This window comes from Heterodontus francisci, chromosome 9, assembly GCF_036365525.1.
Source record: "Heterodontus francisci isolate sHetFra1 chromosome 9, sHetFra1.hap1, whole genome shotgun sequence".
Taxonomy (NCBI): Eukaryota; Metazoa; Chordata; class Chondrichthyes; order Heterodontiformes; family Heterodontidae; genus Heterodontus; species Heterodontus francisci.
In genome coordinates this window covers 107,637,669-107,663,986 of record NC_090379.1, presented here as the reverse complement: position 1 = coordinate 107,663,986, position 26,318 = coordinate 107,637,669, and the positions used below count along the sequence as shown (strand labels likewise).

At 44.1% G+C, this 26,318-nt stretch overlaps 1 protein-coding gene across 3 annotated transcripts in view; it reads right to left on the bottom strand.

The window, feature by feature from the left end:
• Positions 1-26,318, bottom strand: part of ccdc135 (coiled-coil domain containing 135) — a 140,301-nt gene that overhangs the window by 24,125 nt on the left and 89,858 nt on the right. For all 3 annotated transcript variants that reach the window (XM_068039643.1, XM_068039644.1, XM_068039642.1), the window contains exon 15: positions 19,505-19,615. In XM_068039643.1, coding sequence (XP_067895744.1) covers positions 19,505-19,615 — 111 coding nt within the window. The remainder of the gene's footprint in view (positions 1-19,504; positions 19,616-26,318) is intronic.

Genomic DNA, 26,318 nt, shown 5'->3' with positions numbered 1-26,318 from the left:
CTATAAATCATGTAGGTAAAAGAAAATCATCACCCTCTTTAGTACTAAGCCACAGAGATCAGGAAGGTTCAGTCCCCAGTCTACACTGAGTTATATGAACTCAACCACAGCAGTGATATGAGTGGCGCAATTGGGTTCAGAGCCTTGGGCAAAAGGAATAATCCAGATTGCGATCCAGTGACTCCTGCTGAAAAGTGCACAGCAAGAGGCAGAAACCATTGGTGGGAGTTGTTTATAGGCCACCAAACAGTAGTGGTAATGTAAATCACAGTATAAATCAGGAAATTAGATGTGCGTGTAACAAGGGTAATACAGTAATCATGGGAGAGTTCAATCTACATATTGACTGGGTAAACTTTATATGTACTAATATTGTGGAGGACAAATTCTTGGAACGTGTGCGAGATGGTTTTCTTGAACAGTACATTCAGGAACGAACTGGGGAATGGGTTATTTTAGATCTAGTATTGTGCAATGAAAAAGGGCTAACCTTGTTGTAAAAGAGCCTTTAGGAAAGAGTGTATGATAGAATATTACATTAAGTTTGAAAGTGATGTAGTTCAATCAGAAACTAGGGTCTTAAATCTAACCAAAGGAAACTACAAAGGTATGAGGGGCAAATTGGCTATGATGGACTGGGAAACTATGTTAAAAGATATGATGATGGACAAGCAATGACGAACATTTAAAGAATTAATACATGGTTTATGACAAAAATACATTCCTTTAATGCACAAAAACCCAGCAAGGAAAGTGTTTCAACCATGGCTAACCAAAGAAATGAAGGCTGTTATTAGAACAAAGGAAGAGGAGTATATATTTGCCCAAAAAAATGGTAAGCCTGAGGATTGCGAGCATTTTAGAATTTTGCAAAGGAGGACCAAGAAAAAGATGAAGTCAGGGAAAATAGAACATGAGAGTAATCTAGTGAGAAACATAAAAACAGACCGTAAAAGTTTCTATAAGTATGTAAAAAGGAAACGATTAGCAAAAACAAATGTTGGAACATTACAAGCGGAGTCTGGAGAATTTATACTGGGGAATAAGGAAATGGCAGAGAAACTAAATAAATACTTCATGTCTATCTTCATGGAGGAAAATACTAAAAACTTCCTGAAATAATGGAGAATCAAGGGACTAGTGTGGAACTACAAGACACTAATATTCATTAAAAAAAAAAGTACTGGAGAAATTTATGGGGCTTCTGGGCCTGATGATCTACATTCCAGAGTGTAGAAAGAGGTGGCTGTGGAGATAGTAGCTGCATTGGTGGTCATCTTTCAAAATTCTGTAGGTTCTGGAATGGTTCCTGCAGATTAGAAGGTACCAATTATAACCCCACTATTTAAGAAAGGAGGGAGAGAGAAAATGGGGAACTACAGACTTGTTAGTCTAACATCAGTTATAGGGAAAATGCTAGAATCTATAATAAAGGATGTAATAACTGAACACTTAGAAAATAATGGTAAGATTGGGCAGAGTCAACGTGGATTTATGAAAGGGAAATCATGCTGACAAACCTGTTAGGAGTTTTTTGATGATGTAGCTAGCAGAATAGATAAGGGGGAAGCAGTGGATGAGGTATATTTAGATTTTCAGAAATCTTATGATAAGGTCCCACACAAGAGGTTAGTAAACAAAATTAGAGCACATGAGTTTGGGAATTGGGGGTTTGGGTTGAGAACTGATTAATGGACAGAAAATAGAAAGTAGTAATTAATGGATCATTTTCAGGCTGTGACTAATGGGGTATCACAAGGATCAGTGCTTGGGCCCCAGCTATTCACAATCTATATCAGTGATTGGGATGTGGGGATTAAATGTAATATTTCCAAGTTTGCTGATGACACAAAACTAGGTGGAAGTGTGAGTTGTGAGGAGGATGGAAGACGCTTCAAGGGGATTTGGAGAGGCTAAGAGAGCGGACAAAAATTTGGCAGATAGAGTACAATGTGGAGAAATGTGAGGTTATCCACTTTGGTAGGAAAAACAGAAATAGAGTATTTCTTAAATGGAGAGAAGCTGGGAAGTGTTGAACTTTAAAGGGACTTGGGTATCCTTGTTCAAGAGTCACTGAAAGCTAACATGCAGGTACCGCAAGCAATTAAGAAGGCAAATGATATGATGGCCTTTATTGCAAGAGGATTTGAGTATAGGAGTAAAGATATCTTGCTGCAATTATATAGAGCCTTGATAAGACCACACCTGGAGTATTGTGTGCAGTTATGGTCCCCTTACCTAAGGAAAGATATCTTTGCCATAGAGGGAGTGCAACAAAGGTTCACCAAGCTAATTCCTGAGATGGAGAAATTGTCCTATGAGGAAAGATTGAGGAGACTGGGCCTATATTCTCTAGAGTTTAGAAGAATGAGAGGTGATCGCATTCAAACATACTAAATTCTTACAGGGCTCGACAAGGTAGATGCAGGAAGGATATTTCCCTGGCTGGGGAGTCTACAACCAGGCGACACAGTCTCAGAATAAGGGGCAGGCCATTTAGGACTGAGATGAGGAGGAATTTCTTCACTCAGAGGGTGATGAATCTTTGAAATTCTCTGCCCCAGGGGGCTGTGCAGGCTTAATCGTTGAGTATGCTCAAGACCGAGATAGATAGATTTCTACTTATTAAAAACATCGAGAGATATGGGGATAGTGCAGGAAAATGGTGTTGAAGTCGAACAGCCATGATCTCATTGAACTGCACAGCAGGCTTGAAGGGCTGTGGACTACTCCTGCTCCTATTTCTTATGTTCTTCGGTGAACACTAGACGACGACAGCATTGGCTTGGTTGTGAAACCCTCTTTGATTTGAATTGCCTGCCAATACACAATGTCTAGCACTGACCCATGGGGAGTGGATACATAGTTGAGGCAATGACAGCTACTAGCGCCTGTGAAACTGTATCCTGCTGCTCTCACATAAGAGAAAATAAAATTAGGGAGAAAATCCTGCATAATATATAACCCACCATTATCATTAACAGGTGATTGGGGGAAATTAAAAATTAAATATTTAGTAACTGTCTTTAAGGGAATTGCATATGGATGAATCATTTAGGAGATACATTTTATATGTAAAGCTCTAGTGAGTACTGACATGTGATTTACAGCATCATTGACTGTTAAATGCAAAGCAAAATGAATCAAATGAAGCAATTTTAATGTTTAATTCCCAATAAGAATGCCTTATAGTAATCAGACCACAGGTCCAAATCAACACCTTGCAATTCAGCTCTTCCATAAACAGTCCCCGTGGAAATGTTATGAATAAAGCATGAATTCAGGATGTCGCAATAAATTGTAAATAGACTCCCAGTAGAACCTCATCACCCACTGAAATCGCTACACTCAAGGCTATATTTGACGAGAACATTCTCCACAGAACCACCTTCCACAGCAATTACGGTAGGAAACTCAATCTGTAACCGTAGAAACACACTCCCCGAGGAACTATTTTACATCCCATAATCACATTGCCTCCCCCATTCCTAATACTGTAAACAAGCTCATGGAATGCTTTGTAATTCTCAGCATTCTATCAGGCAGCAATTTTTCCAATTATCACCACAGCAAGGGGTCTGTGTAACCCCAATCAGGGCATCACATTTTCAAATGTACCTGGCACAACTGGAGTGTTATAAACTAATAAAGGCATCCCACGCTTAGTTGTCACCTGAGCAGCCAGATCATCGGGCCCGAATGATGACAAGCATGCTCAACTGGCACCATAGCAACTGGATTGATCAGACCATAATCAGAGCATCGCAAGCTCAACTGTCACCTAAGCAACTGGAATGTTATATGCTAATGAGATATCCCATGCTCAGCAAATACTGAATCATTACTCGAATCAGCGCATCCTCTGCTTAACAGTCACTAGAGCAATTAGGCTATTACACCATAATCTGGATTTTAAATATTTCTTTTAAAATATATTAGTCAGTCTCACAATCAGCAAGACCCTGTCTAGTTAAAGTTGTGAAAAAGCATACAGAATACATACAAAATACAGAAAATGTCCTTATTTGACACAGGAAAGAAACTCTCTGTCACACAGAGGCACTTGTTGCCTTGCCTTGTTCTGCTTGCCTTGTTCGTGAGCACAGAGGCTGCACCACACTAGTCACCAATGATTATCCTTTATAAAACAAATTTTTGGACATGTATTCTTTTTTTGAAAAAGACGTTGAGTGGAGACATAAAGTAGTTAACTGTGCAGAAATACTCAGATCTGGGGACCACATTTGTGCCATTTCTATGGGATTTCCGTGGATCTTCCACTGAAATTACAGCGGACAATTGAGAGAACCCTGAAAAAAGTCAAAAGTCAACCCCTTTGTCCTTTCATTTCTGGCAGCTAGGTTTGAATCCAGCCCAGTCTTCGTCCTTTTGTTAGATGAAAACATTGAATGTGGATTGAGTTTCAGGCAGTCTCAGGACAGTTCCATGGGTGTAGGCCCACAGGGCAAACCTGTTCCTAATTTGCGACTAATTGTCATAACATTACATTCTCGCTCAAAAAGGCCACAAGGATGGCTGACATGGGAAATGAAAATTATATAGAACTTACAGCATTGGAACAGGTCCTTCAGCCCAGAAATGTTTATGCTCCACAAAAACCTCCTCTTACCTTACTTCATCTCACCTCATCAACATATCCTTCTATTTCTTTCTCCTTCACATCCTTATCTAATGTAAAAATATAGATATGTTTTACATTATTCTAGTACAGAATAAATACAAAACAGCTAATGTAGCAGAGTGGGTATAAACTGTGGGCTTGTAAATCCTATCTTTTCACCTCAGTGACACTGATAACATCGGAGAGGATGAATTTTAAGGTTGAAGACATTGCCCTGTAAGGATAGGCAGATATAGATTATCAAATAAATGAGTTAGGGGAAATTGATGATATAATATTGAGCTACAAGGATTCTTAGGTTAAAAAACATCGGGGTTTATTGGATAACTCCCAAAGACGAGCATGGGGATTATGGTACGCAACTAACCTGTGCCTGTTCATTACGATGCAGGTAGCATATTTAATTCATGCTGCCTATTGTTTTAAATGATTGTTGCATGCAGCCAGTGCTACCCCACACTGTTCATTGGCTGCATGGATCAGCAGGGGGCCTGATATCGCAAGTTGCTAGCGCTACTTAACAGCATACTGCCCTTCTTAAAGGGCAGATGTATTGTGGGTGCAAGAAGTGGTGGGAGTCATTTGAAAAGTGGATCTATGCTGTGATACTTTAAGGAATAGCAGTGAGTATACCAGTAAGCTTTTAATTTCATCTAAGTTAATCAAACATAAAACAAGACTTGATCAATTCATTCGTATAAAAAGTAAGACGGATTTTATAATTTACTATATATATATATATATATATATATATATATATATATATATATAGATAGATAGATAGAGAGAGAGAGAGAGAGAGAGAGAGAGAGAGAGAGAGAGAGAGAGAGAGAGAGAGAGAGAGAGAGAGAGAGAGAGAGAGAGAGAGAGAGAGAGAGAGACGAGAAGGGAGATTATTGGTTCAAATTAGGGGCTGGAAAATTAAAAATGTTTCAATCGGGGTAGTGTAACAGGAAGTGTTGTGATAAGAGTATTAATGCAGAGCAGGACTAGAGATATTAATTACAATTGATTGTTTAAACAGGGTACTAAATAGATCGTTTATAAAGGGAATATAATGTTCTTTTTAGATCATGGATGGGCAGCTGCAACTTGTGCTTGCAATTCCCGCGCCAAATAGGAGCTTCTGGGCACTTCATGTGTCTTGGGCGACCATGTGTGTAGGAAGTGTCTCCAGCTGCTTCAGCTTGAACTCAGGATTTCCGAGCTTGAGGGGCAGCTGTAATCACTGCGGAATATCAGGGAGCAGGTGAGTTTCCTGGATCGTATATTCCAGGAGGTGGTCACCCCACAGGCAGTAGGAGTTCAGGATAGCAAGTGGGTGGCCATCCAGAAGAATAGGAAGAGGGAGGAAGTGCAGGAGTCTTCAGGATATGTCACTCTCAAACCGGTACTCAGCTTCGGAGACTGCTGAGAGTGACGACACTTTGAGGAGTGCATTCCAAACCGTGGCACCAATGGGCATGGGACTGTACAGGAGGGAGAAGCAAAGTGCAGAAATGCAGTTGTTAAAGGTGATTCCATAGTCAGGGGGACAGACAGGCAGTTCTGTCAACATTATCATGAGTCCAGCATGGTGTGTTTGTTAAATTCCAGAAAGCTTGTTATGGAAGGATAAGGCTGGGGCCTATATTTACTCAGTTTCACATTTATTGAGCAGAGTAAAAGGATTACGAACATGTAGCTCCTCACTCAAAACCCTCCCCCAGTCCCAGTGAATGTCTCCTTTTAAGTGTTCAACTAAAACACCAATTAACTCCCTTCACCTGCATATAATCACACAATTAACAGTGTTGCCTCCCTGGTGCCAGGATAAAGGACATCACTGAGAGGGTTCAGGATATTCTGCAGGGGGAAGGGAGTGAGCCAGAAGTTCTGTTGCATTTTGGTAGCAACATAGCAAGGGCAGGTATTGAGGTTGTACAGACAGATTTTCAGGAGCTAGGGAGGAAGTTAAAGAGTAGGGCTTGAGGGTAGTAATCTCTGTTTTATTCCCAGTGCCACATGCTCGCGAGAGTCGAAATAGGAAGATAGGGAGGATCAATGCGTGGCTTGAAGCATGGTGCAGGAGGGTGGGCTTCAGATTCTTGGGGTATTGGGAACAGTTGTGGGGCAGGAGGCACCTATTCAAAAGAGACAGGTTGCACCGCAACAGGATTGGGACCAATGTCCTTGCGGGGAGGTTCATTAGTGTGGTTGGGGAGAGTTTAAATTAAATTGGCAGGGGGGTGGGCACCAGCATATAGAAGTAGAAAAGAGGAATAAGGTGCAAAAGGTGAGAGTGTTAGACAGTACTACCAAGGTGCATAGAATACTGGGAGAGATGGATAGCACTCGAGTAGGGAGGTCATTAGGTGGGGGCACAGTAAGGGAGGAAGTAATAAAGTCTCAGTCAGGGTTAATGGGCATGTATGTGAATGCACGTAGTGTAATTAATAAGATTGATGAGTTACAGGCACAGATTAACGTGGGATTATGATGTTGTGGCTATAATAGAGACCTGGCTCAAAGAAGGACAGGGATAGGTGTTAAATATTCCTGGATACAAGGTATTCAGGAAAGATAGGAAAGGAATAAAAGGGGGAGGTGTGGCGGTGTTGATTCAGGAGAGTATTACAGTGCTTGAGAGAGAGAATATCCCAGAGGGGTCAAGGACAGAATCTATTTGGCTACAGCTAAGGAACAAGAAAAGGTGCAATTACATTTCTCAGTGTAGTCTATAGGCCACCAACTAGTGGAAAGAGTGTACAGGAACAGATTTGCAGGGAAATTAGAGAGGTGCAAGAATTATAGGGTAGTTATAATGGGGGACTTTAATTATCCAAATATAAACTGGGATAGTAGTAGTATAAAGGGCAGAGAGGGGCAAGAGTTCCTAGTATGTGTTCAGAAACATTTTCTACAGCAGTATGTTTCCTGTGCAATACGAAAGGAGGCACTACTAGACATGGTTCTTGGGAATGAGGTGGGCCAAGTGGTTCAAATGTCAGTAGGAGAACATTTAGGGGACAGTGATCATTCTATCATACGGTTTAGGTTGGCTAGAGGAAAGGACAAAGATCAATCAAGAGTAAGCATAATTAACTGGGGGAAACGCCAACTTCAATGGGTTAAGAATGGATCTGGGCCAAATAAACCGGAATCAAAAGTTGGCAGGAAAAAGATATTCCCTCGAAAGGGAAAGGTAGGGCAAACAAATATAGAGCTCCCAGGATGACAAAAGAGATAGAGATGAAGATGATGAAGAAAAAGTGTAGTTGTGACAGATGTCAGGTAGGTAATACAATGAGGCTGAATACAGAAGATTCAGAGGAGAAGTGAAAAAGCAAGTAACAGAAGCAAAGAGAGAGTATGAAAAGAGACTGGCAGCTAACATAAAAGGGAATCCCAAAGTCTTCGATAGACATATAAAGAGTTAAAAGGGTGGTAAAAGGTGGAGTAGGGCCGATTGGGGATCAAAAGGGGAATTTACGCATGGAGGCATGGGGAATAGCTGAGGCATTAAATGAATACTTTGCATCTGTTTTTACCAAGGAAAAAGTTCCAACCCAGGCCATGGTGAAAGAGGAGGTAATTAATACTCTAGAAGGATTTAAAATTGATAAGGAGGAGATATTAGATAGGCTGTCTACACGTAAAGTTGATAAAGCACCAGGCCCGGATTAGATGCATCCAAGGATACTGAGAAAAGTGACAGTGGAAATTGCGGAGGCACTGGCCATAATTTTCCAGTCTTCCTTAGACTCAGGGTGGTGCCAGAGGACTGAAGAATGGCAAATGTCACACCCTTGCTCTTCCTGATATATATAAATGACTTAGACCTTAGTGTACAGGGCCCAACAATTACAGGCCAGTCAGTTTAACTTCGGTGGTGGGAAACTTCTAGAAACAATAATTTGGGACAAAATTAATAGTTGCATGAACAAATGTGGGTTATTTAAGGAAAGCGAACATGAATTTGTTAAGGGAAAATCATGTTTAACTAACTTGCTGGAATTTTTTTGAAGGGGTATTCAAGAGGGTTGCTGAGGGCAATGCTGTTGACGTGGTGTACATTGACTTCCAAAAGGCATTTGATACAGTGTTCCACAACAGACTTGTGAGCAAAATTACAGCTCATGGAATAAAAGGGACAGTAGCAACATGGATATGAAATTGACTGAGTGACAGGAAACAGAGAGTAGTGGTTAATGGATGTTTGTCGGGCTGGAGGAAGATATGTAGTGGATTTCACCAGGGGTCAATGGTGGGACCATTGTGCTTCCTGATATATATTAATGACCTAGACCTTGATGTACAGGGCACAATTTCAACATTTGCGGATGATACGAAACTTGGAAGCATTGTGAAATGTGAGGAAGATAGTGTAGAACTGCAAAAGGACATAGGCAAGTTGGCGGAATGGGTGGACAAGTGGCAGATGAAGTTCAATACGGAGAAATGTGAAGTGATTCATTTTGGTAGGAAGAACATGGAGAGACAATTCTAAAGCGGGTGCAGGAGCAGAGGGACCTGGGTGCATATGCACATAAGTCATTGAAGATGGCTGGACAGGTTGAGAGCATGGTCAATAAAGCACACAGTATCCAAGGCTTTAATAATAGGGGCATAGTGTACAAGAGCAAGGAGGTTATGTTGAACTTGTCTAAGACACTAGTTCAGCCTCAGCTGGGTACTGCATCCAGTTCTGCGCCCTGCATTTAAGGAAAGATAGGAAGGCATTGGAGAGAGTGCAGAAAAGATTCACGAAAGTGGTTCCAGGAATTTACATTTACGAAGATAGATTGGAGAAGTTGGGACTGTTTGCCTTGGAGAAGAGAAGGCTGAGAGGAGATTTGATTGAGGTATTCAAAATCATGAGGAGTTTGGACAGAGTAGATAGGGAGAAACTGTTCCCACTCATGAAAGGATCAAGAATGAGAGAGCACAGACTTAAGGTAATTGGCAAAAGAAGCGATGGTGACATGAGAAAAAACTTTTTCATGCAGTGAGTGATTAGGATCGAGAATGCACTGCCAGAGACTGCGGTGGAGGCAGGTTCAAACGAGGCATTCAAAAGGGAATTTGATAGTTGCCTGAAAAGGAAGAATGTACAGGGTGATGGGGAGAGGGAGGGGGAATGGCACTAAATGAATTGCTCACTTGGAGAAACGGTGCGGACATGATGGGCTGAATGGCCACCTTCGATGTTGTAACTATTCTGTGAACATGCAAGAGAGCGAGCACCAAAGTTTTCTGACAATGTCTTGGTGTGAGATGTGGAGAGAGGAGAAAGGTCCTGTCTCTGCAGGGGGTGGGAGCAAAACGCCCTCCAGACATATGCTGAGCAGATAATGGGAACAAATAGCAGCGGATGTCAATGCCAGGAGAGTACGTCCAAGAACATGGATGCAGTGCAGAAAGAAGTTTAACAATCTGGCACAAGTGATCAAGGTGAGTGAGTTCAAATGGCATAACCTACCAACTGTACCAGTTGCCTCATCCACTGCTCAATTCACTACACCCCCATAACACACCAGCATATGGTTCACCTCACCCTCACACACTTAACTCTGTTGCAGGCCTCACACACACCAATCACCTTGCACACACTGACAGGTTTCAATCGTGACAGCCACACATTACCCAAACAAATTGCAGGACACTTACTGATAAGACTTCCCTCATTCTTCAGTGGAAAGTGGCACTAACAGGAGGCAACAGGAAAGAACAGGAGGAGGACAAGCGCACCTGCATGGTTTAACACCCTTCAGGAAACTGTGCTGGCCCATGGAAAGCAGCATTTCTGAGGTCGTGGTCACTGACAGGGCTGGAGGATCGACGATCTGCATACCAAACCCTCAACCCACTTCTTCATCATCCCACAATCACTTCTGACTCACAAGCTGCAGATGGTGTAAGCAAGCAATTCTTACTTTGTCCTCCTCCCGCCTAGGCTATGAAGAAGGTTAATTGTCCAGGCTAAAGAAGGCGGCTGATGGGTGTACACAACCAAATGCTTTGTCACTGCAAAGCTTGCCAGAAAGCCTCCGCCTAATGATAAGGAGAATGAAAGGGTCCAGCTTAGTACAGGGCTTAATACAGAGCATGGAGCCCATTCTTTCCAATGTGGAATAGGTGGTCACCTCTATCAGCACCCCTGCGGAACCCACCATGCTGAAGTGTCTGACGGGTAATGTCACAGCTTCCATTGCAGCACAAACAGATTCCATCAAAGATCTGAGTACTGCAGTGGAAGCCCAGACTGCTGCCATCCTGGCCATAGAGACAACTGTTCAAAGGGATGTCCAAGACATCAAACAGATCAGTAGGATTGTTGAGGTGCCACTCCAGGAGAGTGGCTGTGGCTCCATGGAATACAAACCTGCTTTCCTCTCTCAGAATAACAACAGTCCTGCTCCCACTTCAGCCGCTCCATCAGTGCCCTTGCTGTTGCCAATCAGCCAGTCAGCCCAGACTGCTGCAGCCCAGGCTGAAATGGTACAGTACGAAGCCAGGCCTTCTAGGCCCAGAGCAGCTCGAGGTCCTCCAAGGCCATCTGCAGTCACTTGAATGGAAGGTCAGCAGCTGTTCACCACTCATGCTGTAACCACTGGGAAAGCACCTGGTAGGAGCACAAAAGAAAGACAGGCACCGAGGGAATGCACAAGGTTGAGTAGTTTAATATTGTATGTATTATGTAATGAGTAAATTTAGAAAATTGGTTTGGAATGTGTATTTTCTGGTTGTTTTTATTTTTATGATGTGAGAAGGAAGATGTGATAGTCAGTGATAGGGGAAAGATCTGGAGTGTAGGAATGTTAAAGAACAAAAGACTTGCACTCATAGCGCCTTTCATGACCTAAGGACATCCCAAAGCACTCTACAACCAATGAAGTACTTTTGAAGTGTACTCGCTGTTGAAATGCAGGAAACATGGCAGCCAATTTGCTTACAACAAAGTCCCACACCAATCAATGTGATAATGACCAGATAATGTGTTTTTGTGATGTTGATTGAGGGATGAATATCAGCCAGGATATCAGGAATAACCCCCCAGATCTTTGAAATAGTGACGTGGGATCTTTTACGTCCAGCTGAGAGGGCAGATGGGGCCTCAGTTTAACATCTCATCCATAAGGTAGCACATTCAGCTGTACTGCACTGGAGTGTCAGCTAGATTTTTGTGCTCAAGTCTCGAGTGGGACTTGAACACACAACCTTCTGACTCAGAGAGTGCGATCAACTGAGTTACAGCTGACACTGACTATTGGCCGAATGGGGAAATGGGGTTGAAGGTTACGAGAATCGTTAATGAATTATTTGGTCAAGTAGAGACTGTCTACATTGCAGCTTCCCTTTTCTTTTATGTTCCTCCACTTCCTGTTGCACTTCCTCCTCCACCTCCCTGTGCTCCTGTTCCACAGTTTCTCACCTGACAGATGGTGGCAAGGGCTGTTCCTTCACCATGACCAGATTGTGCAGCATGCAGCACAGTACCAAAAATCTTGATACCGCTCAGCTGAGTATTGCAGGGCTCATCCAGCATGGTCCAGGCAGCTGAAGCATTACTGCGGAACGCTCCATGCAGTTGGGTCGTGCCGTACCACCTATCCTTCCGTCCATCAGGCAGCGGTCTGCACGGAATGTCCTCAAGGCCCTAAGGGAAAAGGAGACGATGGATCCTGTCGGACGGTTCCCCGAGCAGACCGTCAAAGTCATTTGGCGGAATGCCTCATCACCAGAACTTTCAAACAAGCACCAAGAGGTAGCTTGGCTGGTGGTGAGAAGGGCCCTCCCCGTCAGATCCTTCATGCACACCCGAAGTCTCGCCCCCTCCGAACAATGCCCCCGCTTTGGCTGTGGTGGGGAAGAGACGGTCGCCCACCTCCTCCTGGAATGTGTCTTCGCAAAGCAGGTGTGGAAAGAGATGCAGTGGTTTTTGTCAAGGTTCATCCCAAGCAGCTCTGTAACACAGGAGTCTGTGCTCTACGGGCTGTTCCCAGGGACGCACACCGAGACAAACATCAACTGCTGCTGGAGGACTATCAATTCGGTGAAAGACGCCCTTTGGTCTGCCCGAAACTTGCTGGTCTTCCAGCGCAAAGAGTTGTCCACCACTGAATGTTGCAGACTGGCACATTCCAAAGTCCAGGACTACGTGCTGAGGGACGCACTAAAGCTTGGGGCAGCCGCAGCAAAGGCTCAATGGGGAAAGACCACAGTGTAAGGATCCCCACCAAGCTGAACTGAGGGGCTGGATCCATGGGAAACCCCTCGAACTGTATCGTTGATATATTCATTTGCTGTAAATGTGAAACTGTAATTGGCATGACAATAGTGAAACGGAAGGGTTGTGAAGAAACTCATGATAGTATAGAAGGAAACTGATCTCCCTTGCAATGTTTGTATCTTTTGGTGCTGTTTGAAACTGTTTGGCAATGTAATTTTTACAGAATTTTATGAATAAAGTATATTTCAGAAATTAAAAAAAAAATTACTTGATGATGATGATTGTGTGCTCTATGATGGTCCATGTGGCAGTATGGTTCTCATGGTAGGCATGATGTGCACTGGGCTCCTGGCTGGATTCATGAGCCATATCATGAGTGGATAAAAGCAAAATACTGCGGATGCTGGAAATCTGAAATAAAAACAAGAAATGCTGGAACCACTCAGCAGGTCTGGCAGCATCTGTGGAAAGAGCCGCAGAGTTAACGTTTCGGGTCACTGACCCGAAACGTTAACTCTGCTTCTCTTTCCACAGATGCTGCCAGACCTGCTGAGTGGTTCCAGCATTTCTTGTTTTTAGTTCATGAGTGGATAACCCTCGTCACCCAGTAGCTACCCTTTGACTTGCCACCGTGGGTCAAATACAGGTGGCACAGAGGACTGCCAGAGAATGAAGGAATCAAGACTGATCCCATAATATGCATTGACCTGCATGATGTCATGCCTGTAGTTGAACACCAGTTGCACATTGAGGGAGTGGAATCAGAGGAATCAGTTCATGCAAATGGCCAAGGTCACATGAGGTGCATGCATGGCAAAATGTATGCGGTCAACAGCACCCTGCATCATGGGGATGCCTACAGTCTGTAAAATCTTGTCCTTGCTTTGCCTGCTTGTCCCTGGCAAGAGGGAATGAGATGAAAGTATTTTTATTTCTATAGAGAGCCTTAGGAACCTCCTTTATACAGCTGTGCTCTGCAAACTGTGACAATGTGCTTATATCTCCAGCAGCAGCCTGGAAGGAACCAGATGCCTAAATATTGAATCATGGTCTGTGACAGCCACAGGCAATGCTTTGAGGCTGCTGTTTGTGGCTGCAGCTGTTGGCAGATTTCACTCAGGACCTCTTTTATGTAGCAATGGATGGATTGGCCTTCGCTGACGTTGAGGTAAGAGCATAGCTCCCTGAACATTCTCAGCAGATATGGCCTCCTGTTGTAAGCCGTTCTGCCCCTCCTTCTCCTGCCTCTTCTAACTGCTTGTCCTGCACTGTGTGGTTTTGCTTCTTTCTCCCAGGCATGTTCAATTCTCAGAGGAAACCCTGCCAGGCTATGCAAGTCCAGGAGAAACTTGTTTCAGCAGAAGTTTTTAAATGAGCAAAAAACTACTTTAACACCAGCCAGACCACTTTCCGTAGAGCATTCAAATGTTAGGCAAACATAGAAAATCTCCAAAAACATGTACAATTGCACCAGCAGCCAGAATAAATAACACAGCAACTAACCTGTAAGTAGTTCAGGATCCCTTTAAATAAGATTGGTAGGGAGTCCATCACTTCATTTATCATCATGTTTAGTTGTGCGAGGTTGACTCTGACTGGGTTGGCTGGAGTGTGCAGTTCAGAAATGGCAGCAGTGGCTTCAAATCAGAGTTGCATACTAACTTGCATCATTACCTGCTTGCTCTACATGTTGTCAGTGATCATTAGGTTCTTGCACACAAATCCTATTACCAAGATGGTATCCTGTGCACTTCCCGTACCCCATTTACAATCCTTATCTGGCTGTCTCTTTGGCCTCCTTGTCTTGAGAGACAATGGGTAAGCACCTGGAGGTGGTCAGTAGTTTGCGAAGCAGCGCCTGGAGTGGCTATAAAGGCCAATTCTAGAGTGACAGGCTCTTCCACAGGTGCTGCAGATAAAATTGATTGTCGGGGCTGTTACACAGTTGGCTCTCTCCTTGCGCTTCTGTCTTTTTTCCTGCCAACTGCTAAGTCTCTTCGACTCTCCAGGCTTTAGCCCCGCCTTTATGGTTGACCGCCAGCTCTGGTGATCGCTGGCAACTGTCTCCCACGACTTGTGATCAATGTCACAGGACTTCATGTCGCGTTTGCAGATGTCTTTAAAGTGGAGACATGGACGGCCAGTGGGTCTGGTACCAGTGACGAGCTCACTGTACAATGTATCTTTGGGGATCCTGCCATCTTCCATGCGGCTCACATGGCCAAGCCATCTCAGGCGCGGCTGGCTTAGTAGGGTGTATATGCTGGGGATGTTGGCCGCCTCGAGGACTTCTGTGTTGGAGATACGGTCCTGCCACCTGATGCCAAGGATTCTCCAGAGGCAGCGAAGATGGAATGAATTGAGACGTCACTCTTGGCTGACATACGTTGTCCAGGCCTCGCTGCCGTAGAGCAAGGTACTGAGGACACAGGCTTGATACACTTGGACTTTTGTGTTCTGTGTCAGTGCGCCAATTTCCCACACTCTCTTGGCCAGTCTGGACATAGCAGAGGAAGCCTTTCCCATGCGCTTGTTTAATTCTGCATCGAGAGACAGGTTACTGGTGATAGTTGAGCCTAGCTAGGTGAATTCTTGAACCGCTTCCAGAGTGTGGTCGCCGATATTGATGGATGGGGCATTTCTGACGTCCTGTCCCATGATGTTCGTTTTCTTGAGGCTGATGGTTAGGCCAAATTCGTTGCAGGCAGCCGCAATCCTGTCGATGAGTCTCTGCAGACACTCTTCAGTGTGAGATGTTAATGCAGCATCGTCAGCAAAGAGGAGTTCCCTGATGAGGACTTTCCGTACTTTGGTCTTTGCTTTTAGACAGACAAGGTTGAGCAACTTGCCACCTGATCTTGTGTGGAGGAAAATTCCTTCTTCTGAAGGCTTGAACGCATGTGAGAGCAGCAGGGAGAAGAAGATCCCAAACAGTGTCGGTGCGAGAACACAGCCCTGTTTTACGCCACTCAGGATAGGAAAGGGGTCTGTTGAGGGGCAGCTATGCTGAATTGTGCCTTTCATATTGTCATGGAATGAGGTGATGATACTTAGTAGCTTTGGTGGGCATCCAATCCTTTCTCGTAGTTTGAAGAGACCACGTCTGCTGACGAGGTCAAAGGCTTTGGTGAGATCAATGAAAGCAACGTAGAGGGGCATCTGTTGTTCGCAGCATTTCACCTGTAGCTGGCGAAGGGAGAACAGCATGTCAATGGTGGATCTCTTTGCTCGAAAGCCACACTGTGCCTCAGGATAGACACGCTCAGCCAGCTTTTGGAGCCTGTTTAAAACGACTCAAGTGAAGACTTTCCCCACTATGCTGAGCAGGGAGATTCCATGGTAGTTGTGGCAGTCACCGCGGTCACCTTTGTTCTTATGGAGGGTGATGATATTGGCATCGCGCATGTCCTGTGGTACTGCTCCCTCGTCCCAGCACAGGCAAAGCAGTTCGTACAGTGCTGAAAGTATAGCAGGCTTGGCACTCTTGATGATTTCAGGGGTAATGCCGTCCTTCCCAGGGGCTTTTCCGCTGGCTAGAGAATCAATGGCATCACTGAGTTCCGATTTTGTTGGCTGTACGTCCAGCTCATCCATGACTGGCAGAGACAGGGCTGCATTGAGGGCGGTCTCAGTGACAACATCTTCCCTGGAGTACAGTTCTAGGTAGTGTTCCACTCAGTGGTCCATTTGCTTGCGTTGGTCAGTGATTGTGTCCCCTGATTTAGATTTGAGGGGGGCTATCTTCTTGATGGTTGGACTAAAAGCTCTCTTAATGCCATCATACATTCCTCTGATATTTCCGGTGTCAGAGGCCAGCTGAATATGACTGCATAGGTGTTGCCAGTAGTCATTTGCGCAGCGCCTGGCTGTTCTTTGTGCAGCGCTTCTGGCAGCTTTAAGTGCTACGGATGTTAAATCGCTGGGGGATTTCTTGTAGTTTAGCAGTGCAATGCGTTTATCGGCTATGACCGGTTCCAGCTCTTCAATGTGAGATTGAAACCAGTCTGCATTCCGCTTCACACGTTTGCTGTAGGTGGTCATTGCTGAGTCATCAATGGCGTCTCTGATGTGGGCCCACTTGGTCCCTGCATCCCCTGTGGGAGTGTTTTGAAGGGCTTTTTCAAGTGAATTTAGAAACTTACGTAACAGCTGTGGATGAGAAATTCTGTTAGTGTTGATGCGTGGGCGGCCCTTCTGCTTGGTGTGATGCAGCTTCTTTGGTTTGAGGCTAACCTTGCACCGATAAAATGGGCACTACATGGCCCAATTTAACTGTCAGGAGCTTTTAAAAGTCCTTTTGTCACACCAGGGGAAATGTGAAGAAGGAAATTATTATGCTCTAAATAAGGGAATTTTCGTTTTACTGTAGAGATAAGAGATAAGACATCAAAGGTTTGTCCAACAAAGGCTATAATTCAGGAACAGCAAAAACTGGGGAGCAAAGGTACAATGTAACAGGACATAAGGCACTCCAAACCTGCCCCACCACCCATCACTGACAAATAAACTGTTCAATGATCCAAGGGTCATAAAACACCAAAATAAAGTTGAACTAGACAATCAAAGAAAATCATATAAAAGACAGCTACAAAGAAAAGCTAAATACTGCAGATGCTGGAAATCTGAAATAAAAACAAGAAATGCTGGAAATACTCAGCAGATCTGGCAGCATCTGTGGAGAGAGAAGCAGAGTTAATGTTTCAGAACTCTGATGAAGGATCACTGACCTGAAAAGTTAACTCTGCTTCTCTCTCCACAGATGCTGCCAGACCTGCTGAGTATTTCCAGCATTTCTTGTTTTTAATACAAAGAAAAGCTGTTTAGAACCTTTAACTACCTTCAAACAATTTAATGTGAACAGGCTTAAGCAGTGCTCACAATTCCCGTGAAGTTCTTTACATGTGTTTTTGGACATAGGGACCGCATGTACTGGTCTTTACTTAGTGTCTTGAAACAATAGTAAATGAAGGTAATTGTCAGATACATTACTGTTTCTAGCTTTTTGAGTCTATTATTAAAAATAATAAACAAAGAATTATCCAACACCTAGCTTCGCCTTAAAGGCATCTGTGCTAATCGACTCAACCACTCCATGTGATAGCAAGTTTCACATTCTCACCATTTTCAGCAAGGGAGTTTCTCCTGAATTCCTTATTGGATTTATTAGTGACTATCTTATCTCTATGGCCTCTAGTTTTGGATTCCCCCACAAGCAGAAACACCATCTCTGCAACTATCCCATCAAACCCCATCATTATTCTAAAGACCTCTATCTGATCATCCCTCAGTGTGCTCTTTTCTGGAAAAAGAGTCCCAGCTTGTTCCGCCTTTCCTGATAGTTAGAACTTCTCAGAATAGGTATCATCCTTGTAAATCTTATTTGCAATTTCTCCAGTGCTTCTGTATCCTTTCTGTAATATGGAGACCAGATCTGTGCACCGCACTCTTAAGTTAACCAAGATGCTAAATAAGTTTAACATAACTTCTCTGCTTAGGAATTATTCCTTTAGAAATTAACCCCAGTGCTTTGCACTTTTTTATGGCTCTGCTAAGCTGACTTTCTACTTTAAATGATTTGTGAACCTTTACCCCAGATCACTTTGCCCCTCTACCTCATTTAGTTTCTTTTTTCCAAGGGGTAGGTGGCCTCCTTATTTCTCCTATCAAAATGCATCACCTCACACCTATCCATATTGAAATTCATTTGCCATTTATATGCCCATTCTGCCAATTTGTTAACGTCTCCTTATATTTTATATAACCCTGTGTGGAGAAGTGTTTGACATTAGTCCTGAGCTTGGCTTTTACCAGGTATGCACCCATATCGCCATGTCCTCCAGTCATGCTTCAACCTGAAATAGTGCTCCAGATTTACCTTTCCTAATACACATATTTTCCTTTACACCTCCATAGGGTCCAGGCTGAGGAATCCAAGTTCTTTTCAACTCTTTTCATAACTTAATCCTCTGACACGAGTTCAGCCTCATGGCTCCTATTTAAATCCCTTCCAGGTCTTGGATTTTTCCCTTGGCACTCGGTCACATGCACTGAATGCAGTATCCATGGTGAGGTCTGACCAGGACAGCAAGTCTCAGACTTATGCTCTACTGATTTGGTGACACAGCTCAGCATTCCATCTGCTTTGTTAATTTCTGCTCTGCAGTGACTGGGCATGGTCAATTTTGAGTCTGAATCACTCCCAGATTTGTTTTGGCCTTGTCCCTAGCTCGCATAATCATTCAGTATATGTTAAGAACTATTTGTTTCGACCCTGTAAGTAACAATTTGAATACCTTTTGTTCTTATAATACTGTTGCATTTGTCTTTTTCCACAATGATCAAGTTCCCTTTGACCCTCTGATTACCTTTGTTAATGTTACTTCAGGTACAGGCACTAAAAGGGAACAACAATCTCACTCCCCAGCACTACTGCCCCTCAGTTCAATAAGCACAGAAATTCTGTGAACTGAACACTGAACAAATCCTGTATATGTACCATAAATATGATCCTTTCACACTCACAAGTCCAATGGCAACACTGTTACACATCTGACATCCATTATTCATCTGACATCTGGACTGCAGGATATTGGGAAGTGCTTGAATTTCCTCAGTATACGCAGATTTGGATTTCTTTGTTCCACACTCACCTGCTCCCTTCTGTGTTCTTTAGCTTTCTCATTTCTTTCTGTGTCGTACACGGAGATGGTCAGCTCATTTGCCTTGCGTTCTGCTGCTCTGTCCTTGAGAAATTCACGTACCTTAAACATAGTAATAATCACCTGTTAACTCAATGCTTTTTAACTTTAGATCCTGTTCAGTACATACATCAGGGTAGAACTTCTGACTGGTGAAGTTCACATCCAACACTGAATGGATTCTGTGCAATCCTGTGCATGCTATTTTTACAAAGGCATTAACTCATTTATTGCCTGCATAAAAATAGGCACATATTGTAGCGCAACCACAATGTTTGATATGAACTGTGTATGCTTTTTAATGGCTAAATAACCAAGTTTGCAGGTTTCACTTTCACGATGCCCTATATTGATGTCAGCCGTGATTCAGTCGGGAGCACTCTCACTTCTAAATCAAAAAGTTGTGGGTTTAAGTCCTTTTCTAGAGACTTGAGCACATAATCTAGGCTGATGCTCCAGTACTACACTGTTTGACATGTCATCTTTCAGGTCAGACATTAAACCGAGGTCTCTCAAATGGACGTAATTGATCCCAAGTACTATTTCAAAGAACAACAGGGGAGTTCTCCCCAGTGTCCTGGCCAATACTTATCCCTCAACTAACATCACTGAAAGATTATCTGTTCTTCATCACATTGCTGTACATGGGACCTTGCTGTGCGCAGATTGGCTGCTATGTTTCCTACATTACAACAGTGACTACACTTCATAAAGTGCTTCACTGGTTGTAAAGTGCTTTGGGAAGCCCTGAGGTCATGAATGGCACTGTATAAATGCAATTAATGAATTTTCTTTCTTTTCTTCTGTCCTTCTTTCCTCCTTCCTTCCTTCTTTTCTTCACTGTAAGAACCCAGTTCAGAGCTGCACTGATAACTGATCAAAGAAACAGACAAGACTACATTTTCTGATGAGATGCCTCATAAATGGCCATGAAGTGGGTTTAACCAATACTAGAAGGGGCGCAGGTCCACAAGGTTGTCAGTCTATATAGCATCATATTTTACATATGAACATTTGAAAAAGGACAGGAATAGACCAGCGGTCCATTGAGCCTGTCCCATTCACTGTCTAACCGAGGGTTGTCCAACATAAGGCCGTGGACCAGGATCCAGCCCTCCTCGGGTTCCCGTCCGGCCAACGGCTGTAAATTGTACCGGGGCATTCCTCATCCTCCCTGGGGGTCCATGAGTGCCGATGAGAAATATCGCTTTGTCAGACCAACTTTTAAAAAAGATCACAAGTCAGTTTCACAGCTGACAGATCCTGAAATCGGGAATTGCTGTTTTTGAATTATGGACAGATTCGGAGTTTTTTTAAAGCCTGCTGGAAAACCCAGAATCTGACATGAGATTTTTTAAAAACTGATCATCTGCTGAGCGTTCCTGCTCTCTGCAACTGTCAGAGGGAGAGAGAATGGAGGACAGAGAGAGAGAGAAGGGGAGGACAGAGAGAGAGAGAAGGGGAGGACAGAGAGAGAGAGAAGGGGAGGACAGAGAGAGAGAGAAGGGGAGGACAGAGAGAGAGAGAAGGGGAGGACAGAGAGAGAGAGAAGGGGAGGACAGAGAGAGAGAGAAGGGGAGGACAGAGAGAGAGAGAAGGGGAGGACAGAGAGAGAGAGAAGGGGAGGACAGAGAGAGAGAGAAGGGGAGACAGAGAGAGAGAGAAGGGGGGACAGAGAGAGAGAGAAGGGGGGGACAGAGAGAGAGAGAAGGGGGGACAGAAAGAAGGGGGACAGAAAGAAAAGAGGGGACAGAGAGAGAGGAGGGGGACAGAGAGAGAGGAGGGGGACAAAGAGAGAGGAGGGGGACAAAGAGAGAGAGAGGAGGGGGACAAAGAGAGAGAGAAGAGGGGAGACAGAGAGAGAGAGAGAAGAGGGGACCGACAAAGGGAGTAAAAGGGGGACCGAGAGAGAGAGAAAGGAAAAGGGGGACAGAGAGAGAGGGAAAGGGGGTCAGAGAGAGGGAGAAAGGGGGACAGAAAGAGAGGGGGGACAGAGAGAGAGGGGGGACAGAAAGAGAGGGGGGACAGAAAGAGAGGGGGGACAGAAAGAGAGGGGGGAAGGGGGACAGAGAGAGTGAGAGCAGAGAGAAAGAAGGACAGAGAGAAGGACAGGGGACAGAGAGAGAGTGAGAGAGAGTGATCATGATCACTCCTGACAGAATGGCATCTATCCAAAATACATCACTGCAACAAGTGTGCAGGCAAACATTGACTGTTTGTGCAAGCAAAAAAATGCCAGGTATTTCACTAAATTGGTCATTATAAATGGCCCCTAGTGTAGGTAGGAGAATGGTAGGGAATATTGGATTAATGTAGGATTAGTATAAATGGGTGGTTGATGGTCGGCACAGACTCGGTGGGCCGAAGGGCCTGTTTCAGTGCTGTATTTCTCTGTGACTCTAAATCAGTGTCCAACATAATGACCAGAAAGTAAGTCAATAAATTAGTCTTCTCATTTAAAGCTTTTTCACAAAAATGCACCTTTGTTGTTGTTTTGATTAACACTAAGATAAATTTAAATGCCTTTATCTTTACAAAATTGTCTCATTGGCCCCCCAATGTAAGACAAAAATTATAATGTGGCCCCCATGTGAAGAGGTTGCGCAACCCTGGTCGAACCCATGCCTTCCCATCCACCCTCCAGCAGCCATGCAATCCCTGGGAGACAAAAGAAAAGAAATAAAAAATCTTCAGCCAATTTAGGTAAAGAAAACTTTGTGAATTTCCTTTCCAACATTTGCAGGCAATCAAGCAAGCACCAGCAAATCAAGGTGACTGATGCCACTATCCCCACAGGGGGATTTCACACTGGCGCTGCAAGTGCTGCCAGTCTGATGTTTATTATATTGAAATGAGGTCAGAATTATGTATAATATCCTACAAGCAATTTTCTAGCACTCCTGCAGAAATTTCAATAACAAATTAACATAGTAAAACGTTCCAAGGCGCTTTACAGGACCAGTATTAAACATGATTTGACACCAGAACTTAGGGCCTTGGCAGCTGAAAGCACAACCATCAACGGTGAAACAATGGAAATTGGAGTAGTGTGGAGATCTTAGAGAGTTGTAGAAGATAACAGAGATAGGGAGGTCTGAGGCAACGGGGGGATTTGAAAACAAGGATGAGAACTTTAAATTTGAAGCAGAGTCAGACCAGGAGCCAACATAGGTCAGTGAGCACAGGGTGATGAGTGAATTGGACTTGGTGTGAGTTAGGATATGGGCAGCAGAGTTTGGAATGAGTTAAAATTTACAAAGAGTGCAAGACCGGATAGGAGCGCATTCAGATAGTCAAGTCTGAAGGTAACAAAGGCATGGATCAGAGTTTCGTCAGTCAATGGGCTGAGGGAAGGGCAGAGATGGGTGACGTAATGGAGATGCAAGAAGGTGGTCTTGGTCGTGGACATGATATGTGGTCAAAAGCTTAGTTCAGGGTCAAATAGAAAAAGAGTTGTATTAATATAGCATCTTTCATAACCTCAGGATTTGAAGGTGGTTTACAGTCAATGAAGTATATCTGAAGTGCAGTCACTGTCGCAATGTAGAACACTTAGGTTGCAAACACTCTGCTTCAATCTCAGAGACTCGTCACAGAGAAGGATGGAGTCGGTGGCTAGGGAACAGAGTTTGTGTTGGGAACTGACGACAATGGCTTCAGTCTTCCCAATATTAAATTGGAAGAAATCCTGCTCATCCAGTACTGAATATTGTTGATTCATGTACACAGCAGTTTAAAATGGATGTCCAGGGTGCGAGAGACTGAACCATTTCCCTTAGAACATTTCAACAGCTGATGAGCTGATGCAGAGGCAGAAATGGGCGATATTACGGAGGTGAAAATAGAAGATTTAAACAATCTTAAGTGAAGATTCTTGGTAATATTCCAAGGCCATTTTTAAAATGTTAATCCCTGTCATGTTAACCTGTTAATGTTTAATCCATTTAATATATTTAAAGGTGATGGCCGGACTTTTATGACCCCTCGGGAGCAGGCTGGAGGCGGAGCCGTGTAAAATTGAGTGGGAGGAGGGGGTTACCGTTCCCATTGCCTTCTCGTCCCTGCTGCAATTTTACAAGTGGCGGAGAAGGTAACAAACGGTCCGCCTGCCCCAGGCCACTTAAGGGCCTCTTCCTGCTACTGCTAGTATATTACCAGCCGCGGATAGGCACTTTGCCAGCTGAGGAGGCCATCCAGTAAAACTTGGTGGCCTTCTCACAGGCTGTGGGGGGGGGGGGGGGGGCCCTCCTGATTGGGCACCCTGTGCCCCAGGGAAGGCCCCCCCCAACACGGCACAAGCCGCCCCACTGGAGCACCGCCCCCTCCAGCCCCTCACCTTGCCGGGGCACTGTTGATTGTCCCGGGTGAGGCCCCACACACTTACCTCTATTCTGGGGCCTCCTCCATTGCTGCTTCTCTCGTTGGGTGCAATCTCAGCAGTGGCCACCACTCCCGGTGGCGCTGCTGGGACTGAAGAGCTGCCGGTCCACTGATTGGCCAGCAGCTCTGGGAGGCAGGGCCTCCTGCCTCAGAGGGTGCGTCCGGCCCAAGGCCAATTAAGGGGCTGGGCCATGAAAATTCACGGCGTGGCTTCCAGGTCTGTGGAGGCGGGCACGTCCCCTATTTTTTGGCCGCTACCACTAATATATTACCAGTGGCAGACAGGCCTCCACCCCAACGTAAAATTCCAGCCAATGACTCTGTTGAAAAGAGAATTTGTTTAGGTGACCTGGGTAATGACTGTTCAGGCCACTCCAAATGAGGCAAGTTCTCCTGTGCATTTTAAAAATCCAAACCATCTGAGGTTAACAGGCCACTGCTGTTCATGCTTCTTCTGCTGCCAATTCTTCAGAAGAATTATCGAGAAACAAAAGCAGGGATCATAGACCATGCTGCAGGACATCATGGGGGTTGAATCTCCGCAAGGGGTTCTTCCGACTGTCCACCATAATTACAGCAGAAGAGCCACTGACTCCCTGGAGAAACAGTGTAAACATCATTTATCCCATTTCTCAAGGGATTCCCTGGTCTTCTCCTGTGTTAATTAAACCCTCCTTAAACTGGTAAAAAGTAATAGAGGGGAATCAGAGGGCAATGATTAAATGATGCCAAGATAAGGTTTAACAGCTTGAAAATTGTAGGATGAAGGCAAGAGGTTAGGCCACAACAGCAGTATTGCGTCCAGTTTTGGTCACCACACTTTAGAAAGGATGTGATGGTCCTTGAGAGAGATTTACCAGAATAGTTCCAGGGATAGGGGATTTTAACTGCAAGGTTAGGCTGGAGAAGCTGGGGTTGTTCTCCTTGGAGTAAAGGAGATTGCAGGGAAATTTGATAGAGGTGTATAAGATTATGACAAGTTTGGATAGGGTAGACAAAGAAAACTGTTCCCATTTAGCTGATGGTACAAGTACGAGGGCCACAGATTTAAGGTTTTGGGCAAGAGATGTGGGGACATGTGAGGAAGAACTTTTTTATGCAGCAAGTGGTAATAACCTAGAACTCGCTGCAGACAAGGGTGGTAGAAGCAGAGACAATCAATAATTTCAAGAGGAAATTGTATGGGCACTTGAAGGAAATAAGGGCTAAGGGGATATAGCAGGGGAATGGGACTTGACTGGATTGCTCTACAGGGAGCTGACATAGACTTGATGGGCCGTAAGTGACTTTCTGACTCTATGACTTTAAGAGAAGACAAGAGCTAAGGAAACAGATATTTGGGAAGGAGTTTGACCTTTGAGGGTCAGATCCTTCAAGAGAACAGGGGGAGGGGATGCAGGGCGCTTGGTGGAATTGGAGGAAATAAGTCAATGATGCGCCTTAGAGACTAAGTGGACAGCTGATTAGGAAACAATTCTTGATAATGCCCTCAACTGAGTCAGAAGGAACATTGGAAAAGGAGTAGGGCATGTTCTATGATCCATTCAATTTGATCATGGGTGATCTCTATCTTAACTCCATCATGGTTCCATAACTCTTAATACCCTGGCCTAACAAGAATCTCAATCCGAGTTTTGAAATTTTCACTTCATCTGTGGCCTCAACATCATTTGGTGAAGAAATGCTTTCTGACATCATTCCTGAATGACTGAGTTATAACTTTAAGGTTATACCCCCTTGTTCTGAACTCCAGTGTCAGCTTTGGCTCAGCTGGTAGCACACTCACCTCTGATTTACAAGGCTTTACATTCAAGTCACACTCCAGAACTTAAGCACAAAAATCTAGGCTGACACTCCAGTGTTGTGTTGTCACCAGTGCTCTTTCAGATGCGATGTTAAACTGAAGCCACATCTACTAGCTCAGATGGATATAAAAGATCCCATGCCACTATTTTGAAGAGCAAGGCCAATATTTATCCCTCAATCGACATCACAAAAACAGATTATCTTGCTGTTCGTGGGAATTTGCTGTGTGCAAATTGGCTGCTGTGTTTCCTACATGACAACTATAACTACACTTCAAAAGTACTTGATTGACTGTTAAAGTGCTTTGAGAGGTCCGGTGGTCATGAAAAGTGTTATATAAATGTAAGCCTTTCTTTCATAGCCGACCAAAGGAAATACATTTTCTCTATCTACCCTATCAACTCCTTGAATCACATTAATTACATCACTCCTTAATCTTCTACATGCAAGGAGCTACAAGAGCAGGTCAGAGGCTGGGAACTCTGCAGTGAGTAACTCACCTCCTGACTCCTTAATGCCTGTCCACCATCTACAAGGTACAAGTTAGGAGTGTGATGGAATACTCTCCACTTGTCTGGAT